The sequence below is a fragment of the Antrostomus carolinensis genome, unplaced genomic scaffold (genome assembly GCF_000700745.2).
Source record: "Antrostomus carolinensis isolate BGI_N321 unplaced genomic scaffold, ASM70074v2 scaffold28409, whole genome shotgun sequence".
Lineage (NCBI taxonomy): Eukaryota > Metazoa > Chordata > Aves > Caprimulgiformes > Caprimulgidae > Antrostomus > Antrostomus carolinensis.
This window is the reverse complement of record NW_010336851.1, coordinates 1-27585: the sequence shown is the minus strand read 5'-3', so window position 1 is coordinate 27585 and position 27585 is coordinate 1. Positions and strand designations below refer to the sequence as shown.

The window sequence follows — 27585 nt, the reverse complement described above, 5'->3', positions numbered from 1 at the left end:
CATATTAGTCTGCAGCAGACCATTCTGATGGTACTTCTGTTGCCAGCTCCTGAAGATGCTCGCTGTCAGGTACTGCACAGCTGGTCTTTCAAAATAAAGGAGACAGAAAAGCCTCCATTCATGTTGTATAGCAGGAGAAGCAATTCTTAAAGAAGTGTCCTCTTGCTTGTTAACTTCAGAGCTGGCTTCTAGGCAAAAGGGATGGGGATTACAGCCCAGGGTGTCTGTAGCAGCTTTGCTGATAGATGCTTGAGAAGATGCTCTGTGTACTGAACCAAATCTCTGTCCACTAGGTTTGAGAGCACTGTGCAGGTTGGCAAACTGCAGGACCTTATCAACCGAAGTAAGATGGCGAGGTGTAGAGGACGATTTGTTTGCCCTGTCATTCTGTACAAGGGAAAGGTAAAGCTTCATGGGTTACCTGTCTTAACTTAGAGAATGACCTTCCTCCCTGCTGTTTGAACTGTGCAGCCACGTCTTCAGTTGGTTGTCACCTTTCCAAATGCTGTAAAAAAAAAAATCTGTTCTTAGGTATGAGCAGGCAGCCTGTAGCAGTAGGTAGCATTTGCTGTCTAGGCTGCATAAATCATCTGTGGGGACTTCAGGCTATTTTACCCCACCATGTCATGGGCAGTGCACCAAAGAGCTAACGTTTTTCTCCATATACGTGTCCCTTCTGAAGGACCAAAGATATTTGATCTTTGAGAAGGGAAAGGCAAGTGTTGTCACTTTCTGCCCCTTACTCTTCCCAGCAGTGGGCTCCCTTTGAATAACTTTTCTCTCCCAAGTTTCACTTGTGTGTTCCCTGGGGAGGCAAGATTGCATAAATGATCTTATGAATGTGTGGGCTTATCTGCAAGGGAATCTGTAAGAAAGTGAAATTAGATTCATTTTTGTGTGGATGACTTAAACTGTATTGAAGCCCTGTAGGAGTAGTCTCATTTAGAATTTAAGTAGCTTAATTCAGTTTTCTTAGTTCCATTTAAAAACACTGCATGAACAGCAAAATCATACCTGTAACAATCTTAATCTAGCTCGACTGAAGCCATAGTGGGCTGAACCTGCTGACCTTTTTCAGCAGGCGTGGACTGCCCAGAGTCATACTGGGACCATCCATAATCTTTTCCACAGGAATGTGGAAATAAGGCTCAAGCAGGGTATTAACAGAGCATGGATGTTGCAAACTTGGCAGAAATTGACTGTATTAGTGAACTGGAGAACTGAAGATAAAAATGTAATTTAAAAACTAACTACAGATAAAGGCACTTGGGAGTTTGATGTGTTTGGAGAACTTGATCTGGACCAGGGTTGCAGGGGAGACTGCTGAGAGGTGGTAGCTGTAGGTACCAGCCATAACAGCAAATGGGCCAGAGGTCTGATAAGGGAAAGACTCTTGGAGCATGTGTGGTTTATAATAAAATCTTCCTCCAGCATATTTGCAGATCAGCAACACTGGCTGGCTGGGGAGAGCTCTACGGGCGCACTGGCTACAACTATATCTTCTCAGGTGAGTGAGGAGCCGTTTGTCACTGCCTGGTAAGGCTGGTCGGTGCTGGGACAGTGACCTACACACAAGAGGAAGCTCTTCCTGAGGGCTGATGCAGAGCTCTAGCATGGACCTGCTTGTAGCAGACCCTGTGTAATAGAGCAGAGACTGAAATCTCGTCTGTTTCCAAGCACCATACTACAGGACAGAATGTCATAGCTCCTAAAAAACACTGACTTGAGGCTGAGGAGTGAGTTCTGGGAAGCATGTAGGCAAGGAAGGCAACCCAAAGGATTTGGGGTACTGATTCCCAGACATGGAGGGTGGGAATAATGGAAGAAAGAGGATAAGAACTTGCTATTGCTTGGCTAATCATTGGGAACCAAACCTGCTAATGGTGAGATATACTGGGCTCTAGGGAAAGCTCTTCAGGGGAGCACTGGGTGTCTGTAGTGTGGGAGCTGAAGCTTGGCTTAACAGAGTACTGTGTAGCACTACTGGGGTGTCCTTCTGGCTGTCAATAATGAGTTTGATGAAACTAGATCCTTTGCAATGACAAGGGAAGACTGGGCTACAGGAAGAGGAAATTTGGGGAACTATTGAGAGCACTTATGTGTGGAGAGAGGGTGCCAAACCATTACCTTTTTGGGCACATGCATGTCTTGTCAGATTGGAGACTGAGTTGGTTTACACAAGCCTTGGTTCTCAATGCCTTCTTTGCAGGAGGTTCTGACGATGCTTGGGCAGATGCAGAAGACATTTCAGAGGAAGATTCTGCACTTAGGTTTGTATGCATCACTGGGATGGGGAAAAGGGAGTCTGGACCAAAGCTGACTGGCTCAGCCACGCAATTCTGTTCTTTCCTAGGCTTGGCTTTGGGTACAGGCTTGAGACCGTCACCAAGCTCAGAGTCTTACTTTCCTTGCTTTTGAAAAAGAGTCTTGACTGCTAATGGCTGGCTGAACCCAGTGTAGCTGAAGTCTGCTAATCTCTTGCCAGAGGGAAAGGCTAGAGACAGGAATGTGTAGAGCCATTTAAAAAGGTGTTTGATTTACACAGATGTGTTTACTTCATCTAAAAGTACCTCTACAGGCTGGAGAAATTATTCTGTATCTTATGTGCTTGTTGCAGAACAGATTGAGATGTGAGGAGAGACCCTAACCACAGAGCTTGCAGTATCAGCTCATTGCAGAGTCTGACTCTGACCTGTGGAGACAAGGTCTATGCTGTGCAGCTTATAGCTGGGGGTGGTTCAGGGAAGAACTGTGGCAGTGTTGTGCAAAGAATCGTACTCAGTGTGGTCAGTCTTCCATGCTCATCTTGCTTTGCCTTATTCTGTCTTGCAGAAATGCTGACTCCCAGCTGTTTGACAAGGTCAGAGGGCACGACATCAAGCTGCTTCGATACCTGTCTGTCAGATATATCTGTGACCTGATGGTGGAAAACAAGAAGGTGAAGTTTGGCTTGAAGTGAGTCTGGGTTCATTTGTTTTTCTGCAGGCTTTGGATTGCAGCTAGTATAGGTCTTGCTGTGAATTGCTATTGGGCATGCACTCAGCATCCTGGAAGCAGTCCCTGGAAGGGTACTACAGCAGGATCAGTTAGTTGATGCTGTAAAGAGAACCCTGAGGTTTTAGTCCAGAGAAAGCTGTATCAATGGGCAAGATAGCTGCTTCCATCTGTCTTCTGCTGTCTGAGTAGGTTTTCTCTGTAGAGCTTGTGGTAACGTGACAGTCACCCCTTCAGAAAGGGGAGAGTAAAGGAGCCCTCTGCTTGTGTGTAGTAACAGAGGGAGATGTTTCTCCTGGTATTTCTCTCAGAGAAGAGCTTTAGTAGTTTTGGGCTATACCTGTCTGAATGTGTTGAGTAAGTTCTGCCCCTGCTCACTCCTGAGTCAAGTCATTGTGCAGGAAGATGTGACAGGTAGATTTTTGGGTGCTAGTATCTCCGTGAAAAATACTCTACAAATGTCTGCTTTTTTCCTCTTGTCCTGTGCAGTGTGACATCTTCTGAGAAGGTGGACAAAGCTCAACGTTACGCTGATTTCACGCTTCTCTCCGTCCCATATCCAGGTACAGGACTGATGTCCAGTGGGACTCCCAAGGGACAGGTGACAATCCATTTCTGGGGACTGGGAACTACCTGTGTGTGTATGTGTGGTGAAATGACCGTGGCTTGCTGAATGTTTCCTATGCTCCCTCTGGAGAGAAGCTCTTTTAAACTGGGAACAGTGTGACGAATCTGGATGCTCTAGCGGTGCCAGTGAGCACTAGGCACTCTTTGAGGTGGCAAAATAATTTCTCAGCAGTTCTAATGAATTTGAGCGTGGAGAAAAAGTCCCAGAGGTGGAGCTGAGGTTAAGATGGTCTTTAACACCCCTGCAACTCCCAACTACTGCTTGATATCTTGCTCTGTGTTGCATAAAACCCCAATTCTTAAGAGTATTTTCTAGTCCTAGTGTTCTGGAGCTGTAAGATATTCTCAGTGCTAGGCAGAACTGTTAACGTGAGCCTGCAGTGTACAGCTTAGATGCAGACTGCTCCAGCCTGTCTCCCTGGCTATATTAGTCCCTGTGCCTAGCAACCACTGCTGGGTCACTTGCTGCTCTCTTAAAGATGAGCTGAATATTGCTGCCTGCCTGCTGATGTCAGACTCGGTGGTAGAATTGGATGTGAGACTGCTGTGCTTGAGATCTGTCTGCAAGAAAGGATTCTTCTTCCTCCCTTGGCCACAAAGAAAGGGAAAAGAAAAAAAAAAAAACCAAACAAAAAAACCCCCCAAAACCCCACAAAACTGCTGTGGATGATCCAAACCCAAACTTTTCCTAGTTGTTACCTTTAAACATTTTTTTTTCTTTTTTTTCTTTTAGAAAAAAGGTCTATTTCCTTTCACACACAATGACAATTCAGAGAAGCTGTATGAAGATTCCTATTGAGTTTTCCATGCAGATTGCAGAGGGATACAGAAATATGAGTATTACTGGTTTCTGTAGCACATGGCACAGGTATATGTTGCTGCCATATGCCTCACCAAACTTAGAACATGGGAGAGACAGTGTCCACAGGTCTTCTGTAGAGTTTGTGAAGAATGAGGGAGAAGTGACACTATAGAGTTAAGCTGCAGAGGTGTTGCTGTGTGGGGGATCTGCTTGTTGTATGCAATATTCAGTGATGGTCCTTCTGCCATCTGGGACAGCTGCTTTCTTTTAGTAGCTCTTCACTGCCACGCTAGAGGTAAACCTTATAACAATTCTCCCTGCAGATATTGCCTTTTTTCCTCTCTGCTGATCCAGAGGGGAATGTTGTTGTTCTGGTAAATCCAAGGCATACACATCTGAGGATCAGCAGCCCCTCTAGTGCCTGGCCAGCTGCTGTGGTACATTCTTATTGATGCTCCCAGGTTTGCATTGAAAGAATTTCTGTTTTGTCATTTGTCTCTAAAGTTATTCTGAAATCTTGTTGTCTTAGGTGAGTGAAGCAGTGTCCAGACATGACTGTCTAAGGTAAAAGACTTGTGTTAAAACGAGGTATCTGTAGGAGCTTTTGTGCTCTCCAGTGCAGAAACTCTCTTTCCCATTTAACTGGTAGTTGACAGTTGTAGATGCCGACACTTACTGCCGTAATCCCTCATTCTTTGCTTTAAGCCTTTGTTTAATTTGAGTTAAATCTCAACTGACACATTGCTTCCTGACTGCGCGTTTTCCAGGGCTAGTCCTGTCCTTACACATTTTTTTTCACCATAGGAGTCGCTTGTGACTGGCAGGGTAGGAGTCATTGCCTGCGTTCAGTGCCTGGCACAGGGGTGTCTGGGTGCTGCTGGGGCATACACGGTATTGGGAGGGAGAGGCTTTTCGTGTAGCCTGCAGGCAGCCGCAGTGCTAATGGTGCTGCTCAGCTGTGACTAAGTGACTGCAGTTTGCAGTAGAGACTTCAAATAGTTGTTTGAGAAGAACAAAGCCAAAGGACAGAAACTTCGGGAGGGCAGCGCTTGAGGGAAACCTTGGAAGTGGTTGTGTACCTGCTTTCTTCAGATAGGGCAATTCACATCTTTGAAAGAGAAGACTTAAATGTGAGAGAAATCACAGCTGCCTCTGACAGAGCCCTTTCTTGTTACCTGCAGCAGATGTCCTGTGAGAGCTGGCTTTCCCCAGAGCTCTGCCAACACCTTCTTTTGCTGGTTCCTTCTTGCTCAGCATGTCAGGCTGATGCCTTAGATCTGTGCAAAAGTCAGTGGCCCTGGAAAGCATAGCTCCGTGGTGAAATCTCTTGTTTGGGAAAGAATGAAATCAGTCCCTCAAACTCCACATTTGCTGTGTGTTTGGAGTTTGCTCTGTGCTGTGTGCGTGTGTTCACTGCTGAGTGCTCTGGGTTGTTGCTGCTGAGAGGCTGTACTGCAGATGGTTCTGATGATTACTGCTCTTCTCTTCCCGCAGGCAGCAGTTTTGATTGGTGCCCTGGAGCCCGAGGCTACCAGCACTTCCAGTCCCACAGGGCACTTCAGTTGTTAGATATCAGTTAGCTGAACGGTTATTCATTATCTCTTTTTCTTTCAGGCTGTGAATTTTTTAAGGAGTACAAAGACCGGGATTATACAGCTGAAGGTCTCATATTTAACTGGAAACAGGTACATGGATGTTACAAAATGAAGAGCTGTGGGCTTTACTGGGCTTAAGTCTTGCTTCAGAGTTCCTGGGGGATGGTATATATGTCATGTGCTTATTTCTGATCACAAGGAGGAAACCAATAGGGCAAACAAAACAGATAGTGAATGTACTAAATTATTAATTGTAAAATTTGTATGTAAAATAAATGAATCATTATCCTGAAGTCCACGATGCTTGACCTCTCATGGGGGGTATGGGCTGCTCCTGTTTTTGAATTGGCTATCCTATTGATAGACTCTGTTCTCAGTTATGTCTTCATATTCTGTCTCCTGCTGAAGGAGGTGGTTGAGTGAGTGGATCAGCCCTGCAGGAATTCAGAAACTAACATGCCTTGTCCCTGACTTTCACCATTGGGAGCACAGAAAAGCTCCTCTTGTCCACTGGTCCTTCTAAGATCCTTAACCACTGCAGGTTTTTGCATTCAAAGATGCTTTGCTGAGACATTTTCTTCTAGATGCACCACTTGGCATTTGTTGTTTTGTCTTTTCTGGAACTCACTGCCTTCAAGTCATGGCTTTTCTCTGACCAGTTGTGTCTGGGTTTCTTGCAGGATTATGTAGATGCTCCATTAAGTATCCCAGCCACTCTGACCCAATCTCTGAATATTGATTGGAGCGAGTACCAGGTGAGCAAAGCAGGTGTCTCTGTGGGAGGTCAGAGATTCATACAGGAAGGTTTGGTAAAGATTTCAAGTCTGACTTGCTCCTGTTGCTGTAATCTGGCTCACTTCATACCATCCCAGTGGGAGCGAGGCTGCTTACTTGACTGTTCAGAATGGCAGTGGAAATCCTCTACCCAAAAGCTCCTGCGTCACGAGGCAGCTGAATGTAACATCAGATCTTTTTCTGTAGCTTGCGTAGAACTTGCAATCCTTTGTCACTGACAAAGGTAAGGAACATGCCAGGAAACAGAAAGCAGCATTAGTCACTCACAATCTTAGCTAAGGCATGTTCCTGCAGTGGGCAGACTTCCCTGGCTGTGGAGAGTCTTGAGAAAGGTCAGCCTTCCCTTAGGTGAGCAGTAGCCAAGTGGTCAGGCACCTTCTTCATGGGTGTGCAAGGTGCCTGCCCTGTGAGAGGACAGTAAAAAATCCTAAATGACTGTAGCATGTCTCCATTCCTTATTACTGTGACAGCATCATAAATAATAATTGAACTCATATTTACCCAAGCTTTGAGCTTTACCTTTGTCTGGGAGCATCACTTTACACTGCTGATTAGTGTGCTCCATTTCACACATCAGCAGACCTACCAATCCCCCAGGTTTTGTGATGATTGACTGTGCTGGAGCGTGTCACGCTGCTGTGCTCTGCAGCTGGAAGCACCACAGAACAAGCAGAACTCCCTGTGCTGGGACAGTGTTTGTCAGTCAGTGATGTAAATAATGTTTAAGTGCCAGCATAAGCATAATCACAGAAAAGTAGCTTGCAGCATTGGAGAATGAGACCACAGCTAGTTTATGGCTAGAAACTTGTTTGCTAGAATACAGAGTAACCAATATTTTTAAAAGGATATTAAAAATTGAAGAGGGTGCAATAAGTTGGTGCAGAAATGGTCTGAGGACTGGAGAAGGTGCTTCACTTGAAGCTAAAGTTCTCAATCTGTTTAGCTAATCACAAGGGTGATGGAGGATTGACTTGATTAATGTGTAAGCACATTGGCAGGGAGAAAATACTGATTCTAAAGCACTCTTCAATCTGGGGGAGAAAAGCTGCACAGGAAGCAATATCTGCAGTCTAAAGTGAGACCTTCAAATAAGGAGAAGGAGCCTTACATTTTATTTTTGAGGATAATCTGTTGGAACATGCTGCCAAAGGAGCAATGAGCTGTCACCCCTAGTTGAGGTGCTTCTCTGGGCAGAGATGTTGCCAAATGTAAGCTTCAGGCTCTATATGGGGCAGCTGAACAAAACTTTCTGGTTTGTGGTATAAAGAGATCGGACTGGATGATCAGATGATTCCTTCTGGCATAAGCACAAGATCAGATTGAATTGGGCAGATAAAAGACTTCTGAAGGATGTGTTTTTCTGCCCCAGGCTGAGCATGTCCCCCATCTCCCTGCTCTTTTGTTGCTGTGCAGGCTTCACAGCAGGGCAATATATTATTTGGGTGACAGTAGTCTTAAGTATGGTTACGTGCACACGTGCACGCATGCAAGCACACAGGAATCATTCTGTTGCTGGAGGTCAGGTGTCACTTACACCACTCATGTGGCCCTCTCCTTGCCTTTTCCTTGCCAGTGCTATCCTGTTTTCCTTGAGCTAGTTCTGGCTCTGATCAGACTGCTGAAATTCCCTGCTTCTTCCCAAGATCAAGAGTGGCACACTTGAGCTTGTTGTGATGTTTTTCACCTGCATTGCTTGTAGTCCTGGAAGGTCTCTGCGATCAGAGTCCTTCTGTGGTACTGCTGTTACTTGGGTGTTACTGCAGAAGTCCAGTGCCTGTCTGGAGCAGCTGGGAGTGACTCCACAGGCAGCCTGATGGGGCCATTCACAAGGAACCAGAGAGTTTTGGACAAAGCTCTTGGGTTGTGGGAATGGGCTGCTAACCTTGGCCTGCTCAGCGCGTCGTGCTGCTCGCATTACACACACAGCTGTAATGTGGCTGCTGAGCCATTTGGTAAAGCGCGTGTGTGCGGGGCAGGGGGCTGCAGAAGTGGGTCAGTGCTCCACAGGTGTTTGCTGGCTCACGTTGGTCTCTCTGAGCATGGTCTGCTTGGAGCTTTGGGGCTGCAGGCAAGAAGTTTCTGTGCATCCCCCAGCAGAGATGGCCCTTTAGTTTTGGGTTTTTTTCCTGCCTGGTCTGTTGTCCCAGAATGCATTCTGCAGAGGATGAGGGGAATAGTTAGAGCACCAAAGGAGTGTCTCACTCTGAGGAATGGCCACAGGGTTATATCTGCTTTGCTGTTTTGCTGGGTAGAGAAGCCAAGAGCATGGTGGGCTCTGAACTGCTGAGCAGCCTTTTGCTGTGGGCAGACTCTTACCATCAACATTTCTCTTTCTGCATAGAGCTGGGACCTCGTTCAACAGACGCAGAACTACCTGAAGCTGCTGATCTCCATCATCAACAGTGATGGTAAGGGAAACTCTTCACTCCCAATGGCCTAACCAGAACAGTTGCTTTCTCTGGAAGAACCGCTGATGGTATTAGTGCCGCTGTGGATCAGTTCCCAATACAGAAGAGTTGCTTTATGGAGAGTTTCACTTCTGTCCCTTCAAAACAGGGTGACAGTCCTAGAATCTCGGGGGTCCAGTTCCCCTCTTAGAGAGGGACCGCTGATCCCTTGAAGAGCCTCTGTTCCCAGGAGTGGAAGGATATCTGAAAGCTTTATCTATGGTTTTACTGCTGTAAAGCTGAAGAGATCAAGTGTTTGTTCCCCCTCACTCTATTTGCTGAACGTCTGTGTTTTGTCCCCCCAACGCAGGGTCTCATTAGGTGCCTGTTTAACTGCCCTTTCCATCCTCTGTGATCACAGCCACCCCAGCTCCTTGAAGGGGGTGTATTGCTCTATGTTGGCATCCCGTTCCCTCTGGGCACTGTGACTTTGTACCTAGCACTGTTGGACAGATGGAGCCGTGGCTGGCTCTGCCAGCACAGCCAACTGCAGACTCCTGCAGCTGTTGGGTTGGGGCACACTGTGAGTTTTCTGGAGAGCATAGGAGCAATGCCCTGTGCATGCCTCTGCTCAACCTACATCAGTAGGAAGGTTGGTGAGACTGAAAAAAATACTTAGTTAGAGAAGATTTCTCTCTGATGTGAGGATAGCTTGTGATAGTGGGTTGCAACTGGGTAGGTGTATGTTCTGGGGAGCAAAGTGATGTTTGTACCTAGTGACTTCATGTCCTGAGCAGCTGTCAGGACCAGGGCAGCACATCAGCTGGGACTGCTGACAACTCAGGACATTCTGAGCAATTTGTTGGCTGCAGTATTTAAGTCAAAATGCTCTGGCTTGGTGACTGAACTCTGCTCTTGAGCCCAGGCTGCGGGGATGGAAAGTAGCTTGTCGCTACAGATTTGCCATAAAGAAAAGCTGTTGCTGTTGTTACAACATCCTTTTTTTTTTTTTCCCTCCTTCTCCTTCCTGCCCCAATTTGGAACAGATGACAGCGGGCTCCTGGTGCACTGTATATCTGGCTGGGATCGAACTCCTCTGTTTATCTCCTTATTGCGCCTCTCCTTATGGGCTGTGAGTACCTGGCTGACCTGCTCTGCTTCTGGGGTGATTGCTTGGAGAGTGAGTGACTGCATCACCAGCAAGTGGTGGTGGAGCAGTTAATATTCCTTTTGACTATCTTGGCTTTGGACAGGGTGTGGTTTTGTTTTGAGGTGGAGCCCAACGTGCTGTTCTACCATCAGTTCACGGTGTCACAGGCAGGCAGAGCAAGCTGGGCATCCTGGGTCACCATGACAGTTTTCAGTAGATCATTAATTTCCAAGTCCCAATCCTCAGGGCTGCTGCCTGAAAGCTGTTCTCATTGCTTTGCAGGATGGGCTGATCCACACGTCCCTGGAACCGTCTGAGATTCTCTACCTGACAGTGGCCTATGACTGGTTCCTGTTTGGGTAGGCACACTAAGTTTTGCTGGCATATGCATCCCTGTGCAGCAGGGGAGGAACCTGCAGGGAGGCATCTTTGGCGTTTGCTCACAACCAAAGGTGGATGTTGGGACAGCTCCCAGTGAGCTCTGACAAGAGGGGCTGATGCCTTTGTTGGGTTTTTTTTGCCTGGAGGCTCAGGCATCTGGCTGTTCCTGACAGCTTGTGCTCTTCTGCTGATTCTGGCTTCCAGCGTGTGACTGAGCTTCCCTTGCTCTCTTTCCAGGCACATGTTAGTCGATCGACTCAGTAAAGGAGAAGAGGTGAGTGTCTGGTCTGGGGCAGTGGCTGAGCACTGCTTTATGTTCTCAGAGTACTTGTTTATGATAGCAGCATTCACTGACTGCTTCTGGTATTATCAGTAATATCTGTCTGGACTCTAAAAAGATTGTTCAGGGGCTGGAAATAGGAGGTAGGAACCTTGCCCCGTCACTTCCTGATGGGAATACTTTTCTCTCAGGCTACAGTTAGGTTGGTGAGTGTGGGTCCTGCCAGATCCCCTGCTGTGCCATTAGAGTTCAGGCTCCTGGTGAAAGGGTGCTAGGACTTGCTGTTCAGCTCAGCAATGAGAAGGGATTGCTAGAGGCTTGTGACTCCTGGGAGCTTGGAAATAAAGCTGTGTAGTCTTGTGTGCTTGTCCTGAGTGCCAACCCTCCTGCCTGGGTGCTGCAGCTGCCTGTGGTTTGCATGTCATTGCGAGCTCGTGGAGCAGCTTGCGCTGGTTTCGTTGTTGTATTTGGTGGGGTGTATCTGTGGGTGCACAGATGGGGCTGGAGGCAGTTAAGATTAGTGGAACTAATTATCTTCAAATCTTTCACTGTTTCACAGCAAAAACTGATTGCTCTCACTATAGTTGCAATAAACTGCAATATAATTTTTGGGTAGAGATCAAGAGATGGGGAGTAAGTTTAACCCTGTTGCTAATCCCCTGGTCCTCAGACTCGCACCTCACTAGGGAATCCTCTTCCCCTGAACAGCAGAGCTGGGACTATTTTCCATCTTTCAGGAGTCCAGGACCCCTGTATTAGTATCGTTCCTCCCATTCATTCCTTTCCCAGAGCTCTGCTGGCTCAAACCTGGCAGCTCTGCTCTGGTGCCTGCTTGACCAAGGGCAGAGTGGGTCGCTGGGACAGGAGAGGGGGTGCACGCCTGCCTCCAGCACTGCCTGCTCCCTGCTGCAGGAGGAGAAGGGCTCAGCTCTGTGCAGGTGGGTGGGGTGGCAGTGGCACGGCGGAGTGAATGCCACAAAGCAGACTGGTGTGTGGCATGGCACGAGCTTGGGACTGTAGATGCTGCAGGTACTGGATGCTTCCAGGTGTGATACAGCTGTGATGACAAGGTGGAGTGGGTGGCTCTAACCCTGCTAGTCCTGCTGGGTTTGCTGCTTACCTGGGTGTAAAAGCAGCTGCTAGGGGCCATCTCTTTTCCGTTCTGCACTGATGGCATGAGTACCTGCTGTCTGCTTGCAGCATGTGTGCAAGGCGTTGATAAGGAGGCTTGTCATATGCCTTCCTTTCTGGGCCTCCCTGTGGCATGGAACAGAGGGTCAGTTTAATGTCTAAGAGAAGGCCCAGGATGGGATGGTGGCAGCCCATGGCACGTTGGAGGCTGGTAGCTGCAGATTTTTTGCTATCTGCTTCCTGCTAACACCTCCCCACCAAGATAAGAGGCTGCACAGAGCCTCGGGTTCATTCCTGAACCACTGTTCTCTCTCCCTTTGCTCAGATTTTCTTTTTCTGCTTCAATTTTCTGAAGCACATCACCTCTGAGGAGTTCTCAGCTGTGAAGTCGCAGAGGTAAGGAGTCTGTGCCTGCTGCTGCATGGGCTGCAGAGCCAGGGAGCTTGTTAGTGCTGTTCCTTTTGGGAGATGGAAGCCCTGGTGTCCTGGCCCAGTTTTCTCTAATTTATTCTGCACTCTGAAGGCTGCAAAACGGGGCCGAGGCTTGTGAGGTGCCACATTGTGCTCTGGAAAACTGTCCATGCTGAAATGTGCTCTCTGCTTAATGACTGTCCGTGGCTGCTTTAGCACGGATGGACCAGAGATGTGTGCTCTGGCTCGAGCAGGCTGCGCAGCGAGCTCCGTCAGGCGCTGCTGGGGGGAGCGGGGTGGCTGGTTTCTAACAGACCACTAAACATTATTCCCTTTCTATTTCAAGAAGTGTAGAAAGAAACAAAGCCCACCTGCAGGCTCTGAATAGGCATGTGTCTGCCCGCAGCCTGTTGTCTCTCTCTCAAAGCACAGGGGTGTGGGCAGGGATGGTTAAGAGAGTCAGATACTGCACACTGGCCCCATCCCCTCTCCTCTGGCCCTGCACAGCTAACTCCCCGCTGCTCTGATCTGCTCTGTGCTACAGAGATCTGGCTGTGGCCAGCCTCCACACAGCCCTGTAGCGTGGCTGAGGTAACCTTGTCTTTTCATCCCCAGAAGGAAGAGTTTGCCACCTGGCTTCACCCTGGAAGAGATCTGCATGCTGAGTGAGTGCTGCTGCCCAGCGCCAGCGCCCCTGGGTGCTGGTAATGGTTGATCACTTGGGGGCTTGGGTTCCCAGCATCAAGGTGACTACAAATGGGTATGCTTCCCTTGGGGCCTGGCAGGGACGTGGCCCCAGGGCACATGGGAAGTGTATTGCTTAAAGGGAAAGAAAGTGAGCGAGACCCAGCTGGTCTTCAGGTAGCTCTGTTTTCTTTTCTCTAGAGCAGAGAGACCGAGGCAGCACCACAAGTCTGAGCAGCGACTTCTCCCTGGGGATGGAAAGTTCCCCTGGAGCAGCTGGGAGCTTCACCTATGAAGCAGTGGAGCTGATGCCAGCAGGAGCACAAGCTCAAGCAGCATGGTGAGGAGATAACTGCTCAGTGGGCTGCAGAACAAAAGGGGCAGGCTCTCAGCACAGTAGAAATATTTCTGAAGTCCCTTGCCCTCCAGGTCTGCTCTCTGTGGCATGGGTTCCTTACAGTGGAGGGAGGAATTTGGCTGTCGGAGGCTTTGCTGCAATCTGTGCTGCAGAACTTCTGCACCAAAAATTGGAGACCACCCCATGTTAAAAACTGTCAGGCTTCTGTGGGGATGTTCGTGAAATTCGTCCCCTGATGAGAGTACAGCGGCTTTGTTTCATTTTCACCAGTTTCACTGTTAAACTTCATTCAGAAAGGATTTCATTACTTTTAAAAGGTGTTTCCAAACTACCAGAAAAATGACATTTGACAGCAGCCTTCCCAGGGGAAAGTGGAGACAAAGTTTAACTGCCCTAAAATGAAGCTTAATCAGTTTATGGAAGAGATTTTACAGGGGAGCGTCTCCAGTAGTAGATGGGCTGGGTGGCCGAGAACCCCCTCTAAACTTTAGCCCCTCTAACAGCACCAGGTGTGTGAGCTGCAAGCAGATTGCTGCCTGCACCGCTGCTTAGAGGTACTTCTTGGGGAAAATACTAAATTTCCTGTGCTCCCTGTTGACGGAGGGTCACATCGGAGTCGCCTGGGGATGCAAGTGGCTGTCTGGAAGCGGGGACTGGGGAAGGTGTCTGACAACTCTGCTGCTCTGGGACAGGCGTTGTGCTTGCTTATGGAGTTTCTGAAATCCCCAAACAGCACCAGAACCTTGCTGTAGGGTTGCCCTTCTCAGTTTAATTTTTCTCTCCTCTCCCATAGCACACGTGAAGATGCTATTTTATATTGCAATTATTTTAAATTAAATCTGGGTTGTGCTGCAGGCAGTTGGGAGTCCTCTGGGACTGAGCCTGCAGCCATGCTAGTGGCAGCAGCCTTTCTAAAGCACACTGTGATTTGATTTATAAAATGATGAAGAGGGGAAGAGAGAATCTTCCCGTGGAATCACAAAATGGAGATGGGGAGCCCCAAACTGCGTTGGCCAAGTGGGCAGCGCAGGGTCCTCTCTAACACACAGAGCCTACCTATCCTCAGCAAAGCGACTGCAGCAAGTAGAGAGCAACTTTCTGCTTGTCTGGCTGCAGGTGGTAAACTGGAAGCATTTATGTTGCTGAGTGCTCAGGACATACAGACTAGATCCTGCAGCACAACACCCACACATGATTTTTACAAGATGTGAAGTGGCCAGAGCGTGCTGGAAGAGATCTGCTGCATTTGTGTGTATCAGGGCTTCATTTTGTGACGTCTTTTCCAACTCTGGTTTGTTCTGATTCCTGTTGGAGATGTCAGGCTGTACTGGGGCTACCTGCTACTACCCCAGGGATGGTTTGGGCCCATGCTGTGGGCGTGAGCTTAGGGAAGGGAAGGCTGTGAGCCTTGCCACGAGTGCTTAGCAAGGGGACAGGGCACGGGTGTCTCGCTGCAGGCTGTTGTGGCTGTGTGGTCTGAAGAACAGGTAGGGCTTGCTACAGGGTGGGTGAGCTGGCCTGTGCATAGCATAAGGGGGGAGAGGAAGGGATGGTGCTTCATTGTGGTGTTCTGAAAACTGGTGGCCTCAAGGTCTCCTCACAGGGAGAGGCATTTATTTTTTAGCTCTACAAGCCTGTCTCTGCAGGCTGTGCTTGAAGATGTTGGCAGCTATGATAACATGAGATGAATGATGGTTGAGAGAGGCTGTGGTGTGATGTTTGAGGGTGGACACACTTCAAGAAGCAAAGAGAGAATATCGTGCTTCCACTGTACAATGAGCCTGTCTTTAGCTGTACTTGCTGACAGTGCTCAAGATCTCAGTCAAAGCTGAGGTGCCCTTCCATATTCCAGGAAGAACAGCACCTTTCTCCTTGAGTTTATTTGCTTTAGACTTTTCCTTTTTACTTGTGTACATAGGGAGGTCTTTGTCCAATTTGCTGTGGTTTTGGAAGGGGAAAAATTTCTTAGGACTATTCCAGAAAAAAAAAATGATGCAAGAAAGAAAATCTTCTGAACATGGAGCAGCAGTGACATGAATTAGTCCCAAATATGTGTGCCTGTTTGGCATGTAGCTGCATGGTACTGTGAGCTAAGGCCTGATGCAGCAGTGGACAGTGAATCATGCCCGAGTCTGAATGTGCTGGCTAGAAAAGCCAGAGCAGTTCCAGGCAGTCAGCACAGACAGGGAGACGGCTGAAATGCACCTACAGCTGGAGTGATTGTCAGCTCTGAGCACATGGTCAGAAGTGTGGTCAGTGGTGCCTGAAGGGAATCACCAAAAGGGAAAATAACACTGATGTTGTGTCCCTGTTGCCCTCATCAGTGCGCATGAATGCCCACCTGGGCTGAGCTCCTCGGCTGATAACACTCTGTAGAGTTTAGAGCAGATTGAAATGGTCTTTCCCTGCTAGGAGGCCCCTTGCTTGAGGCGTTTTTGCAGCGAGACTAAACAAAGCCATTGCTGTATGTGTGTGGGCTGGTGTATTCTCCTGTCTCTGATTTCCAGGTCACGTGGATGGTGATCTATAAAAGAATGGGCTAAGATGGGTTGAGCTCACTGTACCCCCATCACTGAACGGTTACCCGTGACTCATTGTTCCTTGTGAGGGAGGAGGGCAGTTTCAGTGGGAAAAAGAGCTTGTAGCTACTGGGGTAAAATCCAGCCTGCTGTGGAAAGGCTTCCTAGTTGGAGTACATGGGAAAGTCAGCTTCCTCACCCAAGTCTTCCATCCCACAGGAGGAAGAGCTGTGCATCGTCACCACAAGCTGTGCTCTGGAGCAGGGCACAGCAGTCCGAAGACAGGCTGCCTTCCACAGGGATGGTTGAAGTCAAGTCCTCCAGCTCCTCCTCATCAACCCATTCTGATAACTTCCTGAGGATTGGAAGCAGCCCACTGGAAGTGCCCAGATCCAGGTGAGGTGGGATAGAGTAGAGCATTTGTCAGCAAAGTGAGTGTCTGGTAGAGGCAGTGTGGGGCTGCACTTGTGTGGCTCTGAGAACTCTGGAGCACGTGGGTTTGTATCTACAAACAGCCCTCAGGAGGCCAGTTCCTCTCTAGCCTGACCTTGTGTGAAATGTTGGCCATTAAACACAAAAACCCCTGCCTCAGCCCACTCAGAGGGGTGAGGAACCGTGCTGATAACAGCTAGGTGTCTGTTCTGCCTGTCCTCAGCGCATGCCTCAACTCTGGCATCTCTGCATCCTGCATGCTTGGAGCTCACAGCACTTTCTCTGTCAAATGCATCCACAGGAGTTTGAAATGGCTGTGTTGTGTGGGGGTGGAAGACTTTCAAACCAAGCAAACCTCACTCTGCGTCTAGCCTGTCCCTTTCCACCTGCTGACCTTCCTGGCACTGCAGGGTGCATAAAAACTCTGGGTGCTGGTGGCAAGCAGAGGTAGCATCTGCTGGGGACAAGCTGCGAGCGCTGTGCTGGCACAAAGGATTTTTCCCAGAAGGCTGTGTGTTCCCACTGGGCAACCGGGGAATGGGGACCCTGGACCTCAGCCTAATCTCATGCCACGACAAAAGATATTCTGGCACCCTTCTGGAGTCCAGTGCTGTGGTAGGGCAAAGCAGAGCAGTGAGCAAAGCAAGGGAAGAAAGAACAGAGCCTGTGGAGCAAACACCATGTGTTTAGGCTGACAGGGGATAAAGAGGCTCTTAGATAAGAAGTTGCTGTTATCAGCATCAAACGCTTATGTAGTCTCTGCAGGTTTTCCAATGAGTCTTCTTCTAGTGATTCCCTTCAGAAACAGCCACCAGCCAAATTTTAGTATTCTCTTATCACATGGAAAATAAAATGACAAACAAGTAAAGCATTGAAAATTTATAAGACTTTCTTACCAAGTTTCTTGATTCTAGAGAAATATCACTGTCTGACAGTTTTCATAAATGATGCAAACTGTTCTCCCCAGGGAGAGAGATCAATAGGATGTTTTTGAGTTGTTGCTGGGGCCCACCTCTACCTTCTCTGTAAGATGAAACAAGTCTCCCAAGAAGAGGATAAAATAAGGGGGGAAAAAAACAGCTAGTCTTGGGGGGCTGCTTGTGTTCACGATGGTAATGCCACAGTTCCTGCATGTGGTCTCATGCCATTCCCAAGACCTAACAGGCTGTTTGGCACTGGGCTGGTCATGAGCTTGCAGCAGTGCTGTGGAAGAAGCTGTTTGTAACACTTCAGCTGGACTCTGCTCTGTGAGAGTGAAGAGGAGAGACAGAGTAGGCAGAACACCACCACGGGAAGGGGCAAATCCTCTAGGCTTATTATCTTTTCTCTGGCTGTGTATGGATGAGGTGTCTATAAGCTTTTGGATGATGAGTGCCCATTGGCATCAGGTGTTCAGAACCAGCCCTCTCAGGGCTTGAGGCAGCAGGCAAGCATGGAGGGGAAGCTTCTTACTGCCAGGCCTGAGTAATAATCTGAGAAGGAGTTGCAGTATTCTGTCATTCTAAGAGGTAAACGTTCTGTGGATTCCACTATAAACATTTATTTCTGACCGTTATGATAGCTTCTACTGTGGCACAAAGCCTTTATAACCCTTCAACGCAGCAAAGTTGCACCAGTGCATTCCAAATCCCTGTTAACTTTTGTGAACAAGGCAGTGTAAAGAGCTGGGCTATGGGAAAAAAGAGCATGAGGGAGCAGTAGGGGATGAAAGGGCAGGGAAACCCCTTGCACAGCCTGAAACAAAGAGGACATGAGAAGGGAATCAGTTGTGAGGCCAAAGTGGTGAAGTCAGCTATGTGCAAAGATGGTTAGTCTGCTACACTCGTGCTGGCTGGAGACTCTGTACACCTATATGCTCTTAATCTCTGGTGTCACCTGGGTTTCCTCTACTCCTCTCCATGTGCAGGCTGGAGGAAGTAAGCCTAGAGACCCTGCAGGCAGCGGGTGGAATTGTCAAGGCAATGGCTGAACTGAGCTGCTCTTTCAGACCAAGTCTTCTGGCACATTCATGCTCCTTTGCCTCATAGTCCATTGCTGGAGCAGCCAGACCGTGCCCTGCCTGCCTTCCCTGGGGTAGCACTGGTGGCAGCTCTGCTAGCCAAGGACTTGAGCCTTGCCTTGCCTTGCCTTGCCTTGCCTTGTCAGACACTGACATGGCTTACACCTTTTGGGGCCTGAACACGGTATGTTTTATCTCCAGAAAAAGGGTTTATATCACTCCACTTGGCTTTGGTCTCCCTGCTTGGACTATGTTAGTCTGAATTTGTCTGGTGAGCTCCGTGCAGGTAATGGATATCACAGTACCTTCAGCCACCATTTTCCATCCTGAAGGAAAGGAGCAGTCCCATTTTGGGTGGAGAAGGAGTGAGTGTGTCTGTGATGGAAGGAAGAGGAAAATTCTCTCCCTTCACCTCCTGAAAAATGATGGGACTAGGATGGAAAGGCACAGAGATTGATCGTGATGCCAAAAATACCTTTATCTCTACAGTGCTGCTGGCCGGTTAACACCCAAGGCTCTTAAGATGAAGAAACTACTGTACTTGACTTCCTAATCCTGTGGTTGGGTGGCCATAGCAACAAAACACTTAACCACTGCAGCAGCAGTTGGGGAAAAATGGTTGCTTGTAGAATGCCAGCAGGCACCCTTCAGGTAGTTCTGGTAAACAGCCCAGCCTGTGTGCTGGCAGGCCGGGGAGCTCTGGAGGGAGTGGGAAGGCAAACTGGGGACAGATGAGCAGGGCCTGGGAAGGAAACTGGGGTGTCCTGAAGGAAAGAGTTGCAAAAGCCGAGTCAGCCAAGTCCCCCTCCTGGCCAGGACATATCAGCAGGCTGCTGCCATGGCCTCACCAGCCCATTGTCTGAGTCCTGCTCTGATCCAGAGCTCCTGAGTACCCTTAAATCCCAGCATGGTTCTTGTTAGGCAAAGCAGGACAAAGGCAAATCCCTCGCAGTCCTTATAGCTTATCCCAACACGGCAGTAAGATCGCAGCTGCTGAGGGCAAACATGCATGAAGATACTGCATGGATTATTAGCAGAATAGGACAAGGTTCTTCTTGTTCTACAAACCGAGAGCTCTGAGTAAGGCAGATAGCGTGCATTGACTCCAACTCCCTGTGTGCAAGTGGAGAGCAGCTTGCAAGCCGTGTTCTGTGTTTGCAGTTGACACTAAGAGTCTAAGCGTCCCGTGACACTGCAGAAAAACCCCGTATCTGTGTCAGGGATTTAGCGTGTGTGCACAGAGCACTAATGTGGATTAGCAGCTGGATAATCTTTGGTTGAATGTGCTTTTGCTAAGTCAATTAAACAAAACCCAAAGTACTGTGGTCTGAAGAGTCGAGATCTGCAGAAGTTAAATCACAGAGGATCTGCTTTGTTCAACAGCTACAGAGAACTCCCTCACTTAAAGGGCTGCAGATGGTTCATTGTGGGTCTGGAGGGAGTGCAGTGAGTGCAGGGGGACAGAGAAGCTGCTGCCCCTTGGCTTTGGGTGTTTTGTTGGTAGTGGTAAGACTGCATTGTGCACTCTGTGTCTTACTCCTTACAGCCACCTGGCTTGGAAGCTGTATCTGTGATGTGACAACTTAGGATAGCGACCGCAACGGGACAGAAATTGTTTACTGGAATATTTTCTGGAATTATTGCATGACTATGCCACAAAATGGGCTTGCTGGCTGGCTTGTGACTGTGCTGCAATCAAAAATGGTTGTGCTTGCAGAGGACTGGCTGCTCAGGCTGTTAGGACGCTAACGCAGCCTGGGATTCGGGCAGGGCTCTCGGTACATCTCTCTGCCAAGTATTCCTTGCCAGCATTTCCCACGCAAAGGTGGGAAGGGCTGCCCTTGACTCCAGGTTGCCACAGTCTGCCTTGCGCGTACGGTACCTACTTAACACTTCAGTTTGAGGCACAGAGCATATGCTGGCAAATGAGCTGCTTCCCAGATAGTCCTTGGTGTGTAGAAATATGGCAGGTGAGCGGGGACAGCACAGGGCAGGAGGAGAGCCTCGCTGCTGGGCGCTTGGCACTCGTCTCAATTACGTATTAAGAAAGGGAAGGATCCCTGACTGTTGCTCTGCCTCCGGTATTGGCTCTGCTCTGGCAGGTGAGTGTCCATGTGCTCTGAAATACTCCTATCTTGTGCAGCATGTTGCATGGGAAGTGCTGACCTAATTAAAAGAAACTGTTCCAGACTAGGAGTTGCCAGTTTATGGCCTGCTAGAGGTCCTTCCTTGTGTGAAGGAACAGCTTGCAGCTCATCTCTGTTTTGCTAATCTAATTTTGTTAATCTTACACTTTTGAGGGAGTTTCTTCCCACTCGTGGACCTGAAGAGGTGGGTGTGTGAAGCTCACTTTTCATTCTCTTTCTGTCTGCCATTAGATGTCTGTGGCAGAGACAGCGACTTGAAGACTTGCTGTATCTCATCTCCCGTAACGTCAGCTTTGCTGTAGTCTGGCTGCTTCCCAAGACCCCCAGCGCTGCCCTCGCAGCTAGCCCGACTCTGGCATGGCTGTAATGTGTTGCAAACCTGTTGTTCTTACAGACTTGAGGACTGGTCCTGGTGTCCCAGCAGCCTCAACTTGCTCTGGGGCCTGAAGCCCTTTTTGGGCCTCTGCAGCAAGACTTTGCTAAGAGCCTTTGGGGGTAGAAATAACGGGAAGACTTTCACCTCTAGCATTGACTGGATAGCACAGTCACCCTAAAGATCTGGTCTTGGTCTCAAGCCAAGCTCAGCTTTTAAGAAGCTCTGCTGCCCTTGCAGTACACACACAAGAATTCCCATGCCATGCCTTCCCTGCCTGTCTCACTCAGCCTTGGCCCCTGCTGTCTCTCGAGGCTGTTCAAAGATGCTTGTTGGTTGTGACGCTTCCTCAGGGGCCTCCCTTGAGAAGTCGCTGAGGATAGAGGGGAAAGTCTGCCACAGTGTCTTAGCTGTGCTGGCTGGGCTCAGATATCTAAGCCAGGAAAGAGACGACCTGGACTCATTGCAGAGTCAATCAGTTTATTCAATTAATTGACAAGTGTTTATTTTGCTCCCTGGAGGCGAGACAGAATTGGCTGCCTTGAACTCTCCTGTGCAGTATATTAGGTTAGATGTACCTTGACTAAGTTTGCACGGCTGCTTGACAGGGTCGGGGACCCCAGGGAGGGTTAGAGAGCCACTGAGAACCACTCTTGCAGGAGGTACACAATGCTTTTATCAGCATGTCCAAGAAAGGGTTCAAGAGGTGACTTGATCCACCTCCAAGAGCTGGTGTAAGGTCAGTCTAATCTCAGCTGACACCCATGGAAGGTGACCAGCAGCAGGAAGCTGAGACCACACACCCAAAGCAGGAAAATATTTTCTGCTTACCTTCTTTAGCACAGACTCATCTGGTCAGTGTGGTTGATGATACTGGGCAGAGGGACATTTTTACTGTCCCTGGGGCCCTGGATCGTGTCTTGTTCCTTTGCTTGCTGCCTGGGCACAGTCTCCTAGGCAGGCTCCTGGTACTCCTCCCCCTTTGTGAGAACTGCAGAGCTCTGCTCAGTTCTCTTCACCTTCACCTGGAGGCCACAGCCCAAGCCCTCCTCTGCCATCCAGAGCTGCCCTCTTCAAAACCTTTATTTCTGCCTGGCCCCAAACTTATCCTCTATTCAGCAACTCATTACATTTCTGACAGAATCATGTCCCTGTCCACTTTCAGCCCAAGCTCATTGCCTGTAGACGTCTTTACTGCTTTAGCTCAAATTCTTATCACTGTGACACTCCTGTTTCTCCTCAAGGCGGTGACATCCTCCTCTTCCCTCTGCACTGAAGCAGTGTTCCTCTGTTTCTCCCTGGCTTCCTGCACTGTTCCCTCTGTGCTTCCAGCATGGCACCATGCTCTGCCTGCTCTCCTCCTTCACACTGCTTCCTCACCTTGATCTTCCAAAGGCAGGGAGAGGGGCAGGTGTCACTGAGCCGCTGCTCCCTTTCCCTTACAAATTCCTTGCATCCCAGGGAATGTTATCCCTGTCTGATCTCCAGAAGGTCTTTCTGAGTTCTGCTGCAGTTCTCCTGTCAATGCAGTGTTACATGCTCGAGGAAAAACACCTTTTTGTAAGAAGAGGTTCTCCCAATACTTAAGTGCTCACAGCACTTCTCTGAACCTCACTTCTCAGTTCATTGAACAACCAAAGAACAAGAGCTGTGCCAGGCAGGTGAAGATCTGTGCCTCCCATTTTCTGCTGTGTTGCTCTTCCAGAGCCTGAACTTCCAGCCAGTGGTGTTAGACTGGTGTCACTTCCGATGTGACAGCTCCCCAGACTGCAGCTGCACTGCAGGAGCATCAGCACTGTGATGGGAAGCTGACATGCAAGGAGCTGTGTGACTTCTCCTTCTCTGCTTGTGCAGCCAGCTCAGGACCGTGTTTCAGACTTCTCAAACTTGGCTGTATTGATCAGGCTGGTTAAATGGCAGGCTTGGAATTAGACCGAGATTGCAAATAGCTTTCCTGCTGTGCCTCTCTCCCGACCCTCGCCTTCCCGTCTTGCTGAGGTCCTTCTTGCTGAGGGAAATCCTGTCTTTCTAGCTGTTCTCCTGGTCCCTTGGGGAGCAGCTGCAGTGCACCACTGCTATTCTTAGCTGTGAAGACAGCGTGCAAGTACCTGGCCCAGCAGAGCTGGAGCTATCTGCCCAGCAGATCTCAGATAAATTATCCAGAAGATCTTGGTAGTGTGTAATTGAGTAGCTCTGCCACAGGCTGTGCTTCCAGCTATGTACACGCTGCTGTGCAGTGGGGCACAGTAATTGCTCCCTCCCTGGAAGCCAAGAGCTCTGGGTTCGTCTAAGTGATCGTGCCCTCTTCTCTGAGATTTTGGAGGGACTCCTCAGATGGACTTACCAGATTTCGTGCTTCCCCCTTTCCTGGTGGGAGGTTGCATACATCAGACAACTATCCTCCCTTGGCTATTTTTCCTGTCCTAAAGATGTTTTGCCACCTGATTTCTGGTGCAGTCTGTTCTTCTAACACAGGAATGAAAGGATCTTCAGATGCTGGGGGGTTGGGTGCCCTGGCGACATCTTGAGCAGTGACTGGCTCTGTTCAGATCTGGTGTTAATGCCTCGGGGGGTGATCTGCTTTCTAACGGCTGCTGGATCAAGGATCTCTAAGTCTTTTCTCAGCTCTAACCAAGTCACAACCTTGATTCTCCATCAGGCCTTGCCGCTGCCCTGCGATGTGCTAACAGCTACAGCAAGTCACAGGGGGATGGCCCTTGTACAGCCCAACATCCACATCTGTGAGGGATTCAGGGCAGGACATGCTGTTGCATCTCACTAACGAGTCTCACAGTTCTGCATGGCCATCTGCTTCTTGCTGGCTCTGTCTTGTCCGGCTCCCGGTGCATTCGTGCTGCTTTGTCGGCTACAGCCAGCTTGACTCTTCCCTCGCTTTCAAAGGAGAGGCTTGGCCTGGGGCCCAGCGAGAGCTGCATGTTGCACCCTGGTCCCCGAGTGTCAAAGCTGCTGGCACAGGCGCTGCTGGCAGTCAGCCCGGCGGGTCCCTGGCACCGGCGTTAGCGAAAGGCATGTGGCTGAATGACCTGACTGATGGCGCCATCTCCCTCTCTCTCTGCCCCAGATCGGCGGACCATTCTCTGCCCGGATCTTCCGTTTCCACAGACTTTGGCAGCTGGCAGATGGTGACAGGGTGTGGCAGTATTCGGGAGCAGGCAATCCTGAGCGCAGACGCCTCTCTCCCTTGCAGCTTCCCGGATGAGTTCCCTAGCGCTTGCCTGTAAGTGTCTCAAACACCAGATCTCTCCTTGGGTCTCTCAGCTGGCTGCGAGCACTGGGACTTTATCATGCTGTGTACTTTTGAAGAAGCCTCGGAGCCTGTAACAAACTCTCCCCTCTTCCCTGCCTTAATGTTCTCCAGGCACAAATCAAGTCACTCTTTGCTTATGCTGAACTCTGAAAGAAACCAGCATTTTCTCTGCCTAATGACGGGGGGCACTTTGCTTTCTGTAGGAAGAAAAGGCTTTTCTCTCTTCCCTGAATATGCTGAATTTGGGCATAATTGAGTGCATTTGAGGATGCATGCCTGTCAGGACAGGACTGGTAACCCAGATTTTCTTGCTTTTGGATCTTGTTCGTCTCCCATCTCCCTGCTGAGTTCAGATGCTTGCTGCAGTAAGAGAGGGACTTTCCTCCTGTCTCCCCGATTTTTGGCTGCCCACGCGCAGCATCATTTGCAGGTGCTGCATCTGGCCAGCGCAGAGCAGCAGAGACCCTGCGTCTTGCCTTGTAAAATGGCTGGGAGGCAGATGTTCCTCCCTAAATAGAAAGACACCTCTGAGGAAGCTTGAAAGACAGGAGATGCGCTTTAATTGCTGTTAGAGGAGAACCTCGACTTGTGCCTTCAGGCTGCAAACTCTCAATCAAGAAACTGAAATGGCTGATCAGGGGCTGCTGCTAGCAAATACTCCTATAGCTGTGCTGGAGCTGTGCTGGAGCTGTGCTGCCAAACGCTTGCGGTCCCTTACCGAGCTGTGAGTACAGGCTTTGGAGGCAGAGGGCAAGCAACGTGAAAACCAACGTCTCCTGTGAGACAGGCTGGCTGCCCTGGCTCGCCTTCTCATGTGGCTGTGTGCTGTGCTGCTGAGCAGACCAGACCAGCTGCCTCCAAGTTATGGTGAAGTTACAAGACCCATGAATTGTCAGATCAAAAGAATCACAAGAAATGTTGGACATGGCCTGGCCGGGATTTGCTCTCCTCCTTTCATGAGGACACACAGCTGGTCTCCTGCAGTTGTTTGGGGATGGATGAGAGAGCAGAAGGGTTTGAAGGATGGATATCTGAATTAGTGACTGCTTTACTGTGCCCTGAACCTGGCTGTGCTTGGTGGCTGCTGATCACCAGCGAGTTGTTGCTGCCCTTGGAGTTGGATCTATTGTCCGAACAGGGAATTCAGTCAAGAGAAATGGGAATTGAAGTCGAGCTCTGAATCTGCCTGTGCTGAGACTGTAGGCTCGTGCCATTTGGAGTCCAGCTGCTTGAGACAGCCGGGTTCAAAGGGAAGGGAACAGTGGTGGTGCTTCTCCATTGGGTGTGCAGCAGATGCTGTGAGTGTTTTGCCCTGTTCAGCTCTTCACTGGATCTGTGAGGTGCTCAGGGGCTGGGGACTGCTTGGCTGCGGGTGCTGGGACCAGCTGCTGTTTGGAAGGGATGAAGAGTTCCCAAGGATGTTGTGTTGAGCTTGACCCAGAGCCTCCACTCTCTCTCTGCTCTGCATCAGCTCTGTTTGCTTAGGAGCCCTCTGTTTCTATCCCAGTTTTTCGCAGCCCAGCACAGTATGAGTTTTTGGAAAATTAAATTCCATTTAAGTTCCCACTTTACATCTCAGCTGGCAGCAGCTCGATGAAGGTACGCTTTTCACAGCCTACTTCCTTGTGCTTGTGTGGGGCTTGTCAGGGCTCACTTCACGCTGGGGCTTTGACAGCCTCCTCTCATCCTGCACCCCAAGCTGCAGGCGAGCGGGCAGGCTGTAGGAAGTGTAGCGGGGCAGAGTGCCGTGGGTTTGGCAGGGAAGCACAACCTGCCTCCCTGCTTGAACTGCTCAGAGTGAAATGGTGCAGCCGGTCTGCAGGGCTTGGTGTCGAGCAGAGCTCAGCCACTTGACCCTGTGCCTTAGAGCATCTCACTCCGTGAAACAAACCTGAAAGTCTAAAATTTGCCCTGTGAAGAGGTGCGAGAGCCAGAAGACACGGGACCTAACTGCTGCGTACCCTCGCTTACCTCTGCGTGTGAGATTTAAGATCACTGTACTCGGGTGCAAGTAAGTCCTGCTTTCATGTAGCTTATTTTTAATGCTAGCAGGTTTGCGAGTTCCACGCCCTAATTAGGTTGCCAAAAAAGCGTATTTTTAATGTGTTTAGATATGTTGCCTTTTTTCCTTTGCCCTCTGGCTTCTCTTTATTATCAGAGATTGTAAACAAGGGCCCGGTTGGCTGCCTCGGCATCGCTTGCTGTTTATAGGCCTCCCACCATATCCTCTTGCTGCTGTTTCCGGACCGAAGCTGTTGGCTGTGGGTGGTTAACACTTCCATTCAAATGAGCTGTGCCAATTTATAGCCAGCCCAGGCACTGGAGAGATTAAAGAGAATTTTTTATGGGGAAGGTTCGCGCTGTGCCCTTGGAGTGACCTTTGAGGAATGGTTTATTCTCTCTGGGAACCACCAGTGTGCCGCAGCAAGGACCGTTTCAGGCCGGAACGCTTGAAACAGCCACCTCTGAACCTTAGTCTTGCTTCCTCCTGCTCCTTCAGTTGAAATATCGCCTTCCCTCCTCTCTTTTTCCCCCACCCCTAACCAGGTGCGTGGATCAGCTGGAGAGGAGGGCAGGTCCTGGGGGAAGCCGTGCCCTACTCTGCAGCAGCCCTTCTGCGTGCAGAGAGCAGCCGTGCTGGGGAGCAGAAGTAAAACACCGCTCAGCTCTCCACTTTCCATGGCTGGAGCACTCCTTGGGACTGCTGTCACCTTGTCTGCCCCCTCTCATCCCCCCCTTCCCCAAAGCTGTCTGTGCTGCCACAAGGGCGAGAGGCTGGGGCCAGTGGGAGCGAGGGACAATCGCAAATAGGTTGGAAGCGACTGTCCAGGCGCGGCACATGTGGACAGGCTCCATCTGGGAACGCTGTGCGAGGAGGGGAGGGAGCCAGCGCCAGGGCTGACGTCAGCCAGCACCCACTCGGCCAAAGCAGCACTTTCCGTGTGAACTGCGGCCTTCTGAGCACCGTGGTGGTGGGAGAAACTGGGGGGTGGTGAAGGAGAAGACCTTGGGGTCCATGGGAGAGTGTGGGGTTGGGTTGGCCGAGGAGGCAGTGGCACCGGTTGCTGGAGCCAGAGCCTCTTAGGGCTGGCCCTGCCTTGGCCACTGGACCCCACTGAGCCCCACGGCCCTGCTGGTGCCATGGACAGAGCCTCAGCCCTGCTGCCACCCTCCTGCCCCCTGCCAAGAGCCAGAGCTGGGCTGAGGAGAGGGATGGCTGCAGTCGCTGACCTCCCCCTTCTCTCTCCTAGG

At 49.7% G+C, this 27585-nt stretch overlaps 1 protein-coding gene across 1 annotated transcript; it reads left to right on the top strand.

The window, feature by feature from the left end:
* Nucleotides 1-299: 299 nt before the first annotated feature.
* Nucleotides 300-24303, top strand: MTMR14 (myotubularin related protein 14; the record flags this gene model as incomplete). Its single annotated transcript, XM_010175024.2, has 16 exons — nt 300-402; nt 1432-1507; nt 2210-2270; nt 2833-2955; nt 3484-3557; nt 6038-6108; nt 6699-6773; nt 9155-9221; nt 10247-10332; nt 10633-10709; nt 10969-11005; nt 12468-12538; nt 13169-13218; nt 13439-13577; nt 16334-16510; nt 24148-24303. Coding segments are annotated over exons 1-16 (1394 nt in total), but the record flags the coding sequence as incomplete, so codon positions are not given.
* Between the last annotated feature and the right edge of the window lie 3282 nt (nt 24304-27585).